The sequence below is a fragment of the Stigmatopora argus genome, chromosome 19, assembly GCF_051989625.1.
Source record: "Stigmatopora argus isolate UIUO_Sarg chromosome 19, RoL_Sarg_1.0, whole genome shotgun sequence".
Classification (NCBI taxonomy): Eukaryota; Metazoa; Chordata; class Actinopteri; order Syngnathiformes; family Syngnathidae; genus Stigmatopora; species Stigmatopora argus.
In genome coordinates this window covers 1547321-1564752 of record NC_135405.1, presented here as the reverse complement: position 1 = coordinate 1564752, position 17432 = coordinate 1547321, and the positions used below count along the sequence as shown (strand labels likewise).

The following is a 17432-nucleotide window of genomic DNA, read 5'->3' as shown; positions in this document are numbered from 1 at the left end:
GATGCCTCTTTTATTGTGAATTTGGAAATACCTAAGGATTATTCCAACAGGTTCAATAAGCTTTCTTAATAAACAATCACATCAAGAGTGGGCGGCCCGGCGGATGAGTGGTTAGCGTGTCGGCCTCACAGTTCTGGGTTCCGGGGTTCAAATCCAGGTCGGTCCTGTGGGGAGTTTGCATGTTCTCCCCGGGCCTGCGTGGGTACTCCGCTTTCCTCCCACATTCCAAAAACATACATGGTAGGCTGGTTGGACAAGCTAAATTTCTCCTAGGCATGAATGTGAGCATGAATGGTTGTTTGTCTCCTCGTGCCCTGCGATTGACTGGCCACCAATTCAGGGTGCCCCCCGCCTCATGACCGAAATAAGAAAATGAATTAATCACAAGATTGAGGGTGTATGCCTCAATAGAAAAATAGTATGCAGTATTTATTGGGTTTATCATGAAAACAAATTGAAAGTGGGTCAGACGAGAAAGATACTACCAAGGAACATTGGATTTTATGCGGGGTGGAATGGACCCAAATGTAGGGAAGCAGGCAACATAGCGATGGGGTGCTCTACAATTTTCTTTAATAAACAAAAACATGTTCACTAAAAATTTGGTCACCTACAAACAAGCAAGATTTCTGGCTGTCAAAGAGGTCTAACTTCTTCTAACGAGGTCTAATGAGGTCTCCCCTCTATTAATAGCATCTGTTTTAACTCATCGGTATAAAAGACACCTGTCCACAACCTCAGTCTCTCACACTCCAAACTCCACTATGGCCAAGACCAAAGAGCTGTCGAAGGACACCAGTGACAAAATTGTAGACCTGCACCAGGCTGGGAAGACTGAATCTGCAATAAGTAAAACACTTGGTGTAAAGAAATCAACTGTGGGAGCAATTATTAGAAAATGGAAGACATACAAGACCATTGATAATCTCCCTCAATCTGGGGCTCCATGCAAGATCTCACCCTGTGGCGTCAAAATGACAACAAGAACGGTGAGCAAAAATCCCAGAACCACACGGGGGAACCTAGTGAATGACCTACAGACAGCTGGCACCACAGTAACCAAGGCTACTATCAGTAACACAATGCGCCGCCAGGGACTCGAATCCTGCACTGCCAGACGTGTCTCCCTGCTGAAGCCAGTACACATCCAAGTCTGTCTGCGGTTCGCTAGAAAGCATTTGGATGATCCAGAAGAGGACTGGGAGAATGTGTTATGGTCAGATGAAACCAAAATAGAACTTTTTGGTAGAAACACAGGTTCTCGTGAGTTGAGTTTATTATCATATGTATCATTTGTTGGTATTATCATACATTTGCTACTATGCCTGGATGTTTTAATAGAGCTGAAGTACGCATACTGTATCCTTTCGCTTGCTATGAACTCTTCTGAGGACAACGAACTCTGGGTGACTTCCAAAAACTCCTGAGAGGCTGGAGAAGGGAGATCAACATTCCAAGATGGCGCCATTCACACGGCAGCCAGTGGCAGTAGCTCTGTCCACTCTTATTTGTTTTTCGTGTTTTACAGCCCTTCTATCCTTAATTACATTTTAATATTTCTTAATACATTCCTTTTTACTTTACTTTGTACGTTATACTTTTTACTTTAATGTTTTTACAACTTTCCTTGTTCTGTTAGCCTGGCTACTTTCTGCCACTTCTTTTTTGGAACCATTCAGCCATGCCGACGCTGTCATACACATGGGACTAGCTGTTACAATACGCAGCAGAAGGAGCAACACCTCAATGCTGCTGGAAATTCGGAGCTGGACAAAAGCTCTGGGAGAAGAAGCAACGCTTCTGACCAACCATTCCATCATGGGATAAGATGGCGCTTACCAGACCGGAAACGGAGTCGAGGGGTTCTGCTCTGCTACTGTTGTCTTCAGCTCCAGACTACTGAGGAACTGCGTGGATAAGCTTGGAAGAGTGACTCTGCATATTCTCTACCTTGGTCACAGTCTGCAGAAGTTCCCCATCTTGTGGAAGACTTCCTGTGTGTGGTTCCAGTTTTTGTCCAACTTTACAACGTCTTTGAGTCTGAATCCGATTTTGCTACCGCAACCAAGATGGCGCCGTTCAAGTGGCAGCCGGTGGCGGTAGCTCCGTCCACTCTTGCTCATTTTGTGTTTTTGCTGCTTTTCTGTCTTAATGATTTGATTTGGTGATTCTTAATGATCCCATTTACTTTGATTTGCTTTGTACTTTGTGCTTTTGCTTTGTTGTTCTGCGGCCTTTGCGACTGTACTGTGTAACTTATGACTATGCCTTTCCTTTACCTGCATTCTAACCCTCTTGCTACTGTCACAATGAAATTTCCCGAATACGGGATGAACAAAGTTATCCAATCCAATCCAATTCTGGGAGGCCATCTTGGATTGAGGAGAAGCCCTTCCGGCAATTGATGTGATATCGGGGATTGTTTACGCCAAAAAGAAATTATGAAATATCAACCCCTGAGTAATGCAAAATTCTTTATGTAGATGGGTTATGTAAGAATCAATGGAATGGGCATAACTTGAACGGAATACAATATATATTGACTGCTACTAAAAAAAACTTTTTTTAGGAGGCAAAACTATTGCCACCTCAATTCTATGTACAAACAGCTAAACTGGTAGCATTAACGAAGGTGTATAACTTAATGCACAACATGGAAGTTACTTTTTTTTACAAACAGTAAATATACTTGTGTGGGGGTGCGTGTGTGTTTCAATGTGTCACAGTTTTTCCATTCTTGCATTATTGGCTAACAAAGAGTTAATCACAGCCACTCGCATGTCAGTCGTTCATGCTGACTGACTAGGCGAACGGCGGCAATTGAACTTCCAAAACAAATGTCTATTTGTAGATGTGTGGCGCTCATATCTAATACATTAATTACCTATTTCCTTCGGGAATGATTTTGCTGATAGGACAGCAAAAGGGGGTGAGCTGCCAAGGAGCCCCACTGGGGATGGCGGTCTCCACCTGTGATGAAAATTTGTAGGCCACTGATGTATGGGTAAACGACCCAAATGGAAAGACTAGTGGTTAGTGCATCGACCTAACGGTTCTAAAATCTACTAATGGGGGGATTGGAACCAAGATGGTGGCGCGCACGGGGTAGCGGCTCTTTGCTCTCCAGTTTGGTGTTTTGTTTTCTCAGTCTTATCGTCATTTACTAACATCTGTGAGGCAAACTTTTTCTACAGTCGCCAGGATTTAATTACTCTCGGGAGGAGATGCAATATATCCATCACAACAGATTACCAGCAAACCTACAATATCCCCGAGGACATCTCGAGACCACCGGGATCTCCGTGGATAGTCAGCCCACTCAGAGTACGACGGAGGGAAAGAAAGCAAAAGCGCGGATGTCGGGCGGGCCTAGCTGCTAAGCTAAGGAAACAACCACACAGAGCACCGCTTCCGAGTATCTTCTTGACCAACGCCAGATCCATCACCCACAAAATGGACGATTTGGAACTTCAGCTTCCTACCAACAGCTTTGTCAGGAACTGCAACATTATTTTCATCACGGAAGCGGTATCGCTAGCTAGCCGTACGCTATACTGACATGATCGTTCGAAAGAATCCGGGAAAAGCAAGGAGGGGGGACTTTGCGTGTAGATACACAACGACTGGGGCTGCAAGTAAATGCTTTGCTCCTGAGAACTTTAGGTAGACTAAATACCGAAACGCTGGAAGCACGGCAGCAGACAGAAAAGCCATGCAGAGAGTGATCAACACTGCCCAGAAGATCATCGGCTGCTCTCTGCCCTCACTTGATGATATTGTCAGCCCTCGCTACCTCAGCAGAGCCGGAACATTGTTAGGGACCCATACCACCCTGGTCACAACCTGTTCCAGCTGCTGCCCTCTGGCAGACGATACAGGTCTCACAAAGCACGGACAAATAGACTTAGGGACAGTTTTTTTCCCACAGCCATCAGGACTCTGAACTTGCGTTAGCACGACACACAATCCCTTCTGTGCAATAACTTCGGGGTGTGCAATAACAATGTGCAATATCTTAGATTGTGCAATATTTTAGAATTTACCTTGCCAGCATGTGACTTTTTATATTTTTATATTACTTATTTATGTTTTTTTTACTGGGAAAACACACTTTGTGGAGTAGCACCACCAATTTCGTTATACGCAGCTGTGTATGATGACAATAAAGGCTTTTGATTGTGATTTTTTTTAAACGCCTTGGACCCTGGACTACTTGGAGTGAACTAAACAAACAAGATTCAAAACACCTTGAGCTCCACATAACTTTCAAACCTTCATTTGTTTTGACGTCTCACTTCTCTTTCCCACCCCTCCCTTGAGAGTTAAGACGTCCATTGTAATGAGGGACCTTGAAGTTAATAAACAAGAAAAGAAGCGTGTGACGCCAGAACGAAACGGGGATTTGCTTTCTCCTTGCAAGAAAAAATCCAGAACATTGTCTTTTCTCTTTATTTGTGCGTGCATTTGGGAATGCCTATTGGTGAACCTATCACTGATCTCCATGATAATAAAAAACTCTCTTAACATTAAAATTCACATACATTAATGTATTCATTTTCCTCTTAGAGTTTTAAATCTTAGCAAAAACACTTCTCCTTTTTGTCACCATTAAGTTTGGTAGGGTGATTTTGTCAACATGTTATCCAAAATTACACCTTCATCCACTTTTTCCAATTGATATATTTTACAAATGTCCCCCTGTGGGTAATTAATTAAATTCAATAACCAATTTGAACTTTAAAATCTCCAGCAATCCATCCACCCAAGCCAAAATCTGGCCATTTATGACCGAGGCAAAGATTCAATTTTCATGGGAGAGCGTTGAGGGGTGAAAATCAAGGCTCTGATTCCATTAAAACAATTTTTATCACTTTTTCATCCAGATGAATCCTACATTCAAATGTATTAGTTCTTACTATATTAATATTAGTTCATAATAATTGTGATAATAGACTCTTGGGCTTTTGCCAAAGTCTCCCGATGTCAGGTCCCAGTTATTCCTATATTATAACTTGTGAGTTAGAAAATTAGTTGAATATATTTTCACACTTTACATAGGCTTGAAAATTCTTCTTTCAAGTCTAAACCTTGTGATTAGGAAATATTTACCATATATATCTGATTGAAATAATTATATCAGTTTTTAAAGTGGGTGGCCCAGTGACGCGAGTGGTTAGCGCGTCGGCCTCACAACTCTGGGGTCCTGGGTTCAAATCCAGGTCATGTCCATCTGTGTGGAGTTTGCATGTTCTGGGTGGGTTTCCTTCGGGTTCTCCGGTTTCCTCCCACATTCCAAAGACATGCATGGTAGGCTGATTGGATACTCTAAATTGCCCCTAGGTATGGATGTGAGTGTGCATGGTTGTCTGTCTCCTTGTGCCCTGCGATCGGCTGGCCACTGATTTAGGGTGTCCCCCGCCTCTGGCCCGGAGTCAGCTGGGATAGGCTCCAGCACTCCCCGCAACCCTAATGAGGATAAAGCGGTTCAGAAAATGAGATGAGGAGTTTTTAAACATATATTTTTTGGCATCCATAAGTATATCAAATTAGACTTGTGAATTATCCATCTTTTAAATCATTTATCAATTATCCATCTTTTAAATCAGAGGCAGGGGACACCCTGAATCGGTGACCCGCCAATCACAGGGCACAAGGAGACGGACAACCATTCACACTCACACTTACCAATTTCGTCATAGCTGGGTATGATGACAATTAGGCTTTTGTCACATCAATGATGATGACAAGCCTATGTCTGATTTTATTGTATTTATTTTTTATACCTAGGGGCAATTTAGAGTGTCCAACCCTCATGCCGTGCATGCTTTTGGAATGTGTGAGGAAACAGTACCCAGAGAAAACCCATGCAGGAGGACCAAACTGGATTCAAACCCAGAACTGTGAGGCTGATGCGCTAACCACTCAACCGCCGGGCCACCATAAAAAGACTGGTCATCAGTCAGCAGTAGGGCACACAAAGAGACAAACGATCATTCATGCTCACAATCATACCGCCACCAGAAGGAATCAAGCCCGCATCTGCCCGTACCGAAGTCAGTTGAGTGAACCACTACACCGTGAAGAACCTTATTCCTACTTAATGGCATGAATTTAAAAAATATATATCCTGTAGAGAACAACCTCCAAAACTCTGAGTGCCTGTTACTATGGTGACAAACAACTTAAGAACAACAAATGTGCACTGTACGTTGCACCGAGTAACTACTAGCACGATTTTAAAATGTCTCCAGGTGAAAGCTTTGTTAAAACCATAATTCGGGAAGTAGTACACGAGTGTATTGTGAGAGGAGGTACTTTCTTCAGACACTGGGTCGATTCCAAGGTGAGAAAACCTATTTATTGACTACTTGTGTTTACCCCATAATACTCAGCGCCTACATGAAGTAATACAAATTATTTTAGATTCTATATTAAAACAGGCTTTGGATTGGCCTACAGTTTAGGGATTGGCAACTCAAAATGTTAAAAAAGCCACGAAAAAACAAATGCGTCTGGAGCCGCAAAAAATTAAAAGCCTTATATAAGCCTTATAATGAAGGCAACACATGCTGTAGGTATCTGTCTTAGCCTAGTATCGAAATTACTACGTTGGCTAGAAATACATCATAAGCATTCATGATTAAATGATTATGTTCTCTGCAGTGCATTCTGTAGAGAACGATGCACCACGTGACTGCTCTGTTATGTGATGCCACCTCAAGTTTAACTTCATTACCATATTAATGAATGATGTTTCATTGCGTTGAAATTAAAGAAATTTGATTTTTTTTCTCTCATTTTTATCTTGAGGATTGGACAAAACAAACAAAAATGGAACATGTCCTTTCATCTTTGAATGGTTATTCACACTTTATTATCGACCAGGTTGTAATAAAACTTGCAGCAGCAGTAGTTAAGTTTGGAAATGTCGCAGTTTTTCTCTCTTTCCTAACTGGGTACTCGGCTGCAAATGTATCATGCCTTACCTGTAAATCTCTTCGCACATTCTCTTTTTGTTATTTGACAACTTCTCGCGACGAAGCAAACATTCAGGGAAACATTACGCCTTGCCCATGAATCCAAATGTTTTGGTCCAAGAAAGTTTAAATCCTATGTTTTAGTCAGTTATTTTTATCTTTTTCACATTGGGATCCACAGCCGCTGGTTTGGTTTTTACAACAGCAACCTTGCCTAGCATCTCACCCTGCTGACAAAAACGTCTATCGCAGGCTATGCCGCAATTTTGTAAACAGAAATGTTGAAATTTAATATTTATTCTACGCATTCCGTTAAAAATGATGTGCCCCTTCCTGATTTCTGTTTTTGCATATTTGTCACACACAAGGGTTTCAGATCATCAAACTAATTTTAGACACAGAGACAACCTAAGGAAATTAAAAAAAATGCAGTTTCTAAATACAGTAATACCTCGACATACGAGTGCCCCGACATACGAGTAATTTGAGGTACGAGTAAAATATTGAGCAAATATTTATCTTGAGATATGAGACAAATTTTGATATACGAGCAGACAGCGGACGCGAGAGGCTGCTCATAAGAATATCATGGACACTGTCTTTCTCTACACTCCCTTGTGTAATGTCTCTACGAGCACTGGGCGAAGCGTTGCATTTTTTTCAGTGTTATTTTTTCCGTTAGTCAGTGCGAATGGCGGAGCGTGTTCGCTAATACGAGAGGAGTACTACTTCCCGGGCAAGTTGGCAAGTGGTCGTACGTTATCCTATTGTGAGGACATATGTGTACATCATTTTGGGAATATTTTGAAGGGAAGACAAAAGCAAACAACCATTCGATAGGTTGCATCTGAAAGTCAGGGTGGAGGCGGGGCAAATAAAGCCAACCCGGAAGAGAGGTATATAAATTTAAAACAAAATTAGAATTAAGTTTAGTGTATGGTTGGATTAAATTTATTTTTTAGTGATTCTGCATCGTAATCCAAGTTCATTTAAATTTGTTTATGTTACGAGCGCGTTGCCGTGCAAATCGTCTCCCCCCCACTCTGTCCCTCTTATCTCCCCTCCGTGAAATCCGTCTAATTTTAGTACTATTAAACACATTTTAGTACTATTAAACCACTAGTTGTTTGTTACTTTGTGAATAGATGGCGAATTAGAACAAATAATGGTTTTCAAATCCAATATCCTGTTTTTGGTGTTTTTTCAGAGGGTTGGAACAAATTAATTTGTTTTTAGTTCATTTCTATGGGAAACGTTCATTTGAGTTACGACTAAATCGACATACGAGCCTTGGAACTCTGCCATGGATGCCAGCTTTGGCCAGTGTTTTTCTTATAGTAGAGTCATGACCATTGACCTTAATTAAGGCTTGCGAGGCCTGCAGTTCTTTTGATGTTTTCTAGGTTCTTTTGTGACATCCTGGATGAGTCGTCGTCGCACTCTTGGAGTAAATTTAGCTGGCCGACCACTCCGGGGAAGGTTTGCCAATGTTGCCATTCTCTCCGTTTGTGGATAATGGTTCGCTGGAGCCCCAAAACCTTGGAAATGGCTTTACAACCTTTTCCAGGCTGATATTGTTAGGAGTAGCTTGTTATTGTTTTTCCCATTGCCTTCTCCCTGTGTTCTGTTGTTCGTTTCCCTACTCTTGTTTGTCCCTCCTGCCATGCCGTTTTGCTCACGCAGCTGTGCGTGATTCAAAATTCCTGTTATGTCTATTTAAACCCCACTGATTATAATGTCATTGTCGGATCGTCTGCCTTATTTAATAATAATAATAATAATAATAATCGGACATAGGCTTTGTCATCATCATTGACTCGACAAAAGCCTAATTGTCATCATACCCAGCTGCCTATGACGAAATTGGTAGTGCTTCTCCACAAGGTGCTTTTTCCCGGCAAAAGGCCCAAATAAGTGACAATTTCAGACTCGGCATTCCACCGTGATGGATACATCGCATTACCTCTCGAGCGCAACCAAATCCCGGCGACTGCACCTCCCGCTGTCTCCTCACTTACCTTCAGTCAGCCAGTAGCAGGCAGATCACCGCCCAACGTCCTTCATGTACCTCACCCCGAAGTTATTACACAGAAGGGATTGTGTGTCCTGCTACCGCAAGTTAAGAGTCCTGATGGCTGTTGGAAAAAAACTGTCCTTAAGCCGATTTGTCCGTACTTTGTGAGACCTGTAGCGTCTGCCAGAGTGCAGCAGCTGGAACAGGTTGTGACCAGGGTGGTATGGGTCCCCGACAATGTTCCCGGCTCTGCTGAGGTAACGAGGGCTGGCAATGTCTTCCAGTGAGGGCAGAGAGCAGCCGACGATCCTCTGGGCAGTGTTAATCTATTAATCTCTCTGCATGGCCTTTTTGTCTGCTGCCGTGCTTCCAGCGTAACACACTGTAATGCAGTATGCCAGGATGCTCTCCAGAGTGGCTCTATAGAAGGTCACCAGAAGCTTAGTGTCCAAGTTGTTCCTCCTGAGTACCCTGAGGAAATGGAGTCGTTTCTGGGCCTTCTTCACTACTGCCGTGGTGTATGTAGACCAGGAGATCTTATCCGTGACGTGGACCCCCAGGAATTTAAAGGACTAGACCCTGTCTACACATACTCCATTTATGAGGAGTGGGGCCAGATCTGTGCTGTTTGCGAACGTCCGGGATTATTTCTTTAGTTTTCATGGTGTTCAGTGTGAGATTGTTCACCGAGCACCACGAAGACAGTTTGTTGACCTCATCTCTGTAGGCCGACTCATCCCCTCCTGAGATGAGTCCGACCACAGTGGTGTCATCGGCATATTTCCCTTGCCATGTGTCTGCGTTACCTCGTTCCTTGATTCTCCGTGTTTTCCCTAGTCCAGTTTGGTTTTGTGTTTCGATTCCTAAGTCTTTGTTATTTTGTAAGATCCTGCCTAAGTTATTAAAGTTTTGGTATGAGCACTATTTCCCTCGTCCTCGCCTGATTCCCTGCGATTGGGTCCTAATTCCTCGTACCTCGCCTCGACGTCTCCCCAAGGGCGTAACAAAACCATCCGACCACATGGACCCAGCGGGAAGCCACCGACGCTCGGGCCGACGCTCTCGCCGACGCCAGCCACCTAGCTCATACTCCACCGATAACCCACCCCATCACTCACTCCGGATTCGAACTCAGGCTATTCATTTCCTCAATGGAGGGTAATCCTCAGTCACCATCGCCCCCTGTCGAACGCCCAAGATATCTGTGTTTGGACTCAGATTTTTCTGATTGTGAGGATGGCCGGGAGATAATTGATTTTTGTGCTGGAGATTCGGACTCGGACTGTTTCCCTCAGCCGATTCGGACTTCGATACATCCCCCGGAGGACCTCGGCCCCGACTTCTTCTCCGATTACTCCGACCTGGATTCGCCGTGTCGGCTGGCCATCTACAATGGGCCACTACATGGCGGCCGGCGGAGAGGCTGAGGTAGGAGTTTCGAACACCGCCCGTCTTGTCTTTGTGGGTAGGCGCAGCAGCGAGGTTTTTCCCCATGTCGGCTGGCCATCTACAATGGGCCACCCTGGACGAGTGGGTCAACGGCGGCGACTCTCCGGGGCCAGCTTTGGCCAGTGTTTTTCTTATAGTAGAGTCATGACCATTGACCTTAACTAAGGCTCGCAAGGCCTGCAGTTCTTTTGATGTTTGTTGGAGTAATCATTATTATAAATGTGTTTGCAATGAATATAGAGCCTTATAATATACATGCTTACTATATTAATCAATATATTTGCTCATCCTAAATGTGTAACTATATTAAACAATATATATATATGTGTTGATCGCTTTTATGTTAGAGTTGAATTAATATGTGAAGCAAACGCTTACGCCAAGGTCGCTCTCCAGGACAGCTGGGTCCAGCAAGAGATACAAGTTCGCAAGGACATAAAACAATACACTAAGTTCTTGCTCCGAGGACTGAGTACTGGAAGATACACCTCGACCCTTTCCCCAGATGCAGGTTCGCAATGAAGATCTGTGAAGGACGCTTAAATTGTTGTTGGGTCAGCGGATGGCTATCAAGCATATTGTTTTAATTTGTGACGCTAGTTTGACGCTAGGTTTGCTTGATTATAGAATTGTTTTGTTTCTTGCTTACGCAATTGGATCGAGTCGATAACCTTGTAATTGTTTTGATTTGAAGCCTTAAATGGGCAGGACATAATGCCGCTCTTTAGAATAATCTTGGTCGGCCGAGCGGTCCGGATGTATTCTCTTCTTGCAAGAATTAAATGTGATGTGACTACAGATGCCTTTTTTATTGAAAGCTGAATTGGAAAAACCTAAGGATAAACCTACAATTGGATGAACCTAACATTTGGTCCTTCGAGCCTGTGGTCAAGATACCGAAGCAGAATCCAGGTCGCTCCCGTTCGATATCTGGAAAGACCGTGCACGGCGCTTAAATACCCTTTTCCGGGCTGGATAACTCGAAGGAGCGCCTGGGTTCTCGACGGTTTCGACGACTAACCCTCTGAAAGAGACATCTGGGGTCATATCTGGTAAGTCCACGTGAATGTCTGCGTTTGTTGAAGGGGCATTGCACGTGAGGTCCATTTTTTAAATGTGACTCGCGTCCAGGGGACTGCGTTAAAAACCCTGGGTATACTAGTCGCTGCCAGGTAAAAAGAGACAGAGCTGGAGTCTATAAAACTAGGGGCAGTTCGGGGTGTCCTGTGCCGTGGTCCGGAAAGGTACAAATATAACTCTGACAGTATATCAAGCTAGGGTATACATTTGTGTTGCGTGTGTTACGTGCGTGTGTTACGTGCGTGTGTTACGTGTTGCGTGTGTTACGTGTGTCCTTCCGCGGAAAAGAAATTTGCTAACTGATAACTGAGTGCACGCGAGCTCCCTTCAATATGGGCAGCTCAAATATCAAAGAATGGGGATTTTGAAATTTGTTGAAAATCAAAGCGCTACAAGGGTTAAACACCTAAATTTATGGATAAACAAATATGGGTTTGCTGGCCAGCTTAAATATGCATGAAATATTAAAACCTGCGGGATAAAATACGCACTAAGCATAGAAGTAATCTATATATAATATGTGAAGGGAGACACAAGCGACACGGCTTGTTCCACAGATACTAATTATTGTTTTTGATGACGAGGCGGGGAAAGGCAAAACGTGCTGTTTTGTAAATGATAGCGGTCCTCGGCTGGTTGATAGGAGCGAGGCGATGGGCTGTTTTATTCTAAAAACAAGACAGGCCTGCTCAAAATGATTTGAATGAGGATGTTGAGCTAAATTTTAAACCAGAGATCACATTCTTTGTGAATGAATTCAATTGGAATTTTTTGTATGATGCTGAAAGTTGTAAAACGGCAATTAAAATGGTTATTTCCAAGTGCTAGGCATGCTTTGTTAATAGTAACTAAATGTACTGTCAATGTACTGGAATGAAATGGCTTATTGTGGCTTATCCTGGTTTCGTTCCCGTCTGCTAGCGGGAATATTTTGGTTAACAGAAATACAAAACAGCAAATTAAATGTTTAGCGGGGTTGCCAAAACTGCGTTTTTGTCATACTCTAAACTTGCCAAATAATGTGTTGATTGGGGGGAAGCGCTCTGTTTTGGTGCGGCTGATTTGATGGTGTTGGACATTATAATACAGTATAGTATGCGCGCGGACCGCACAAGCGACTAAAATTTTTGGGGGACCCCTTCCGTGGAGAATATTACAATAATTGGCCTTGGGGGTGCTGAAGCAAACTTGAGGGCAGAAATGGGTTTTGCTATGATATAGTTGTGCTTGCAGCATATTGTGATTATGGGGTCTTGGCAAACTATGGTGATATAGTTGGATATCGGGAGAGGAATTAATTTAGTCTTCTCTAAAAAGCGTTATAATTGTGTGCACAGGAGGACAAAAAGAAAAAAGAGCGTTTTGGAATTTGTTAACAAAAGATAAGGATGCTGCTTCTGCAGCGAGCGTGAAGGTCACAGTCAGCGGCTAAGGGCGCGCTTCCGTTTAAACATTTCAGAATAAGAACAAGACATGGTCTACAAGGGATGCAGGGTTCCGCGATGATCTTCGCATTTATATTTGGGATTTAAGCAGAAATGGCTTTCGAGGTGATAGAAAATCTGTTTGGCAAAGATTGATTTGGTAAAAGCTTGGAATTGGGAATAATACTATTATTATTATTTTATTTTTTGTTTTGTGAAGTTCAAAGGGCTCTTGATTGAAGAGAGCTAGTTTTGGAGGATAAAACGATATTATTACAGTTTTTGAATGGTTGGTTTGTTCAAAATACTTCAATATAGGTGATTGGCTGGTTAAAGAAAAATGAATGGAATTTTGTTTTTGTTTTTTTTACAATATTATGGCATATTGGTTACAATTTGTGGGTCCTTTATTAAGCATTGAAAATTGTAATTAGGAAATGCCTAGTAAAAGGTTGATTTCTCTAATTTAATTATTGTAGATTTTCCTTGTGGTAACGGAGAGCTATAAGAAATAGCTCTTATCTTAAGTAAACATAGTATGGGGTGATTTACAAATTATTTTTTAGGTACTAAGAGTTATTTGGTTGTTAGAGATCAGACATGAATTTAACAATGCAGAAATGGCATGAGAAATTTCGTGGCATTCGTCCAAATTATTAGGTAAATTGAACCTGGCTGGGGTAGATAAGATAATTGGTTAAGGATAGGCATAGTTTCCCTGGAAGAAACATGGAGCGTCTTTAGGTGCACAAAAGACTTTCCCTGTTTGGCCTGAAGGGGGATATGCTTTGGTATAGGTCATATTGATGACTATTGGGACGTTACTGCCTATTGCTTTAGGGGCATACAAATTAAGAATTTAGCCAAAACTTACTGCATTGCAATTATGGGGTTAATACACCTAAATGCTACGGTGATAACGATTGGCAATAACAAGCTTAGATAAAGGGGAATATCTACAACAAATTCAGGTAGGGCCTTCCATGGTGTGAAACAAGTGAAATAATGTCTATGTTTTAGAAATAACATCTCCAAATTATAAAATATCAACCTTGGAGAAATGCTTTAAGTAGATGGGTTGACTAGAATGGGCAAAATTCGATATTATTAAAAGGGGGTGTAACTTAATCCAGAACATGGAGATAAAGTTTTTACAAACGGTTAAAATACTAAAAGGGTGTGTGTGTGTGTTTCAATGTGTCACAACTTTTCCGTTATTGCATTATTGGCGAATAGATAGTTAATCACAGCCACTCGCATGGCAGTCTACATGCTGACTGACTGGGGTAAGGGGCGGTGGCAATTGAACAAATTTCTATTTTTAGATATGTGGCATGTGAATCTAATACATTAATTATCTAGTTTCTTCAGGCATCAATCTTGCGGTTCGAGGATCTACTAATGCGGAGTGGATCCAGACCTTCCGGAGTGTGGAGTATTCCTGGTGTCCTCAAGAATTCGTAGGTTTTCTCTGGGTACTCCAGTTTTACTCCAACAAACCAAAATTATGGATGATTGGGGGAGCACTAAATTCCTTGATTATGAGTGCGAGCGTGGATGAGTGTCTGTCTTTTGTGTTTCAATTGGCTAGCCACCAAGATATATCAATATTCTAATATCAAGGTGGAATATTTCTGAAATCGCTGATAAGCCTTTCGAGGACGGCGGTGGCAGAGTAGGACAGAAACAAAAAAAGAAAAGAATTTCGCCAAATGAAATTTTTTTTATTTCTGCAATGGGAAATTTTGGGAACCTGGGGGACTAAACAAAAACAAAAGACTATCTGGGAGGGCTGCCATTTTGAGTCATGGTAAATTTCATGTGACAAAAAAAAAAAAAAAAAAAAAAAGGGGAGGTTATATATATTCAATCTATGTGCAGATATATGGCCAAAACACGGGCGATTCCCCCTCATGTCAAGCTACAAAAGCTACATATCCATTTCAAAGGATACATATGGATTTAAACAGATTGGGGAAACCTTGTTGCAGAAACTGGTCTAGATTGGCAAGCTTGGATGACACACCCGTGCGAAAAAACCATCAGGCCTTCGATAAAATTAAACCATACGGTGGGGGCATTACAAATCATTATTCAGACTGACAAATTAACTTGTGGATCCTTGTCTGACGTTTTTCCTAAGTCCATGGGCAGGTGGAGAAGACTCTTTTTACAAAAAATCTACAATTGTGTCTCAACAACAATGTCTATGGAGACGGTAAGAAAGTCGTCAGAGATGGAAACACCCGGATCCGCCATAGTAAAATTAAAATCTGAAATGACCAGAGAATTCATTTCTGCAACGGGGAGTTCCTAAACGGGAGGCGGTAAGAAAAATTGGTTATTGTTGATGGAAAATGCAGCTATTACTATAAATCAAACCTGCATAACATGTATGGGGCCCCGCCCTCTCTTACGAGTAGTGCCCACGCAAATTACTCCTGATTGTGTAATGGAGATAATGACAAATAAAAATGTAAGCCCCAATTGTGAAAAATGGAATAATGTCTACCCAGTTACAAGAGCAGCAAAGGACAAGCCTAACTTTTCAACAAAATGTAAGCTTTTAAATCATTTTACCTGCTTAAAACCTTACAGGGCATGGTCTGAAGCTGGAGGCGATAAATGAGACGTGGTGTGCCCACGTCCTAAAACCGACTACACCCTGGTACCACGTTCGGACCTATGGTCGTGGTGCGGCCAAAACAAATTATACGACGCCTGCCAAAATGCAGCAGGACTTTGTGCCTTGGTCTCACTGCTATTACCAGTGTCTGTTTTTCCATCTACAGTAGAGGTGATACAATTGGCTGCAAAGAAATCCGGTATGATGGCGGGCCCCTCGCGACGGCGTCGATCGGCATGGAGAGAGGGTGATCCGACATACATTGATGCGATTGGCATCCACGGGGCGTACCAGATGAGTATAAGTTGGCTAATCAGATCGCAGCAGGTTGGGAGTATATTTTTCTTTTAATTACTCCAAACAAAAATGTTGATTGGATAAATTACCTGCATTACAATGTCCAAAAACTTGGAAATTATACTGAACAGGGATTTGTGGCGATAAAGGAACAATTGGCAGCCACCAGTCTTATGGCGTTCCAGGATCGCATAGCAGTTGATATGCTGCTTGCGGAGCAAGGGGGCGTGTGTGCAATGTTTGGAGATCAATGTTGCACCTTCATACCGAACAACACGTCACCCGGTGGGTCCCTCACCCAAGCCATTAGTGGCCTGCAGACCCTCAACCGCAATATGAAGAAGCATTCTGGAGTCGGAGAATTCCGCCTTGGAAAGCTGGTGGCATGTCCTTTTGATTTGGCCCAATTTGTTGCATTTTCTGTAGCCCTTTTTGCTACGATTTTGACACTATGTGGGTGTTGTATTATTCCCTGCTTAAGATCTTTGATAAGCCGACTTATGACCACTGCGATTGCCCCTACAAATTCTAAAAATGAATTATATCCCCTACTAATGAAACGTGCTGACAGCAGCAGTGAATTTCAAGAGCATGGTAGTTCCGAGGATGAAAAATATGGCGAAAATGATTTTGTTTTCTGCTTTCAGACCTGCCGAACGAGTAGGGCCTAAGCGGGTAAAATTAAAACAGCCAACGGAGATATCCCTCTCTTCTTGGATTTGCCATAAAATAAATAACGAACATATAATAAAAAAGGGGGGAATGTTGGGTTCATTCTGGGATGTTACTATATGTTCATTTGGAATTAATGGAATAAAGCTGAAAGGAAGTTTTATTAAGGGGATCATGTGCAAATTTATAATATAGGGGGGAATGTTGGAGTAATCATTATTATAAATGTGTTTGCAATGAATATAGAGCCTTATAATATACATGCTTACTATATTAATCAATATATTTGCTCATCCTAAATGTGTAACTATATTAAACAATATATATATATGTGTTGATCGCTTTTATGTTAGAGTTGAATTAATATGTGAAGCAAACGCTTACGCCAAGGTCGCTCTCCAGGACAGCTGGGTCCAGCAAGAGATACAAGTTCGCAAGGACATAAAACAATACACTAAGTTCTTGCTCCGAGGACTGAGTACTGGAAGATACACCTCGACCCTTTCCCCAGATGCAGGTTCGCAATGAAGATCTGTGAAGGACGCTTAAATTGTTGTTGGGTCAGCGGATGGCTATCAAGCATATTGTTTTAATTTGTGACGCTAGTTTGACGCTAGGTTTGCTTGATTATAGAATTGTTTTGTTTCTTGCTTACGCAATTGGATCGAGTCGATAACCTTGTAATTGTTTTGATTTGAAGCCTTAAATGGGCAGGACATAATGCCGCTCTTTAGAATAATCTTGGTCGGCCGAGCGGTCCGGATGTATTCTCTTCTTGCAAGAATTAAATGTGATGTGACTACAGATGCCTTTTTTATTGAAAGCTGAATTGGAAAAACCTAAGGCTAAACCTACAATTGGATGAACCTAACAATGTTTTTCTAAGTTCTTTT

The 17432-nt window shown here is 42.2% G+C and overlaps 1 protein-coding gene across 2 annotated transcripts in view; it reads left to right on the top strand.

Annotated features, from left to right (window-relative positions):
- The first annotated feature begins 5814 nt into the window (after nucleotides 1-5814).
- The window catches only part of cfap206 (cilia and flagella associated protein 206), a 71016-nt gene continuing 59398 nt past the window's right edge, over nucleotides 5815-17432 (top strand). For both annotated transcript variants that reach the window (XM_077587271.1, XM_077587270.1), the window contains exon 1: nucleotides 5815-6343. In XM_077587271.1, coding sequence (XP_077443397.1) covers nucleotides 6242-6343 — 102 coding nt within the window. In that variant the 5' untranslated portion in view covers nucleotides 5815-6241. The remainder of the gene's footprint in view (nucleotides 6344-17432) is intronic.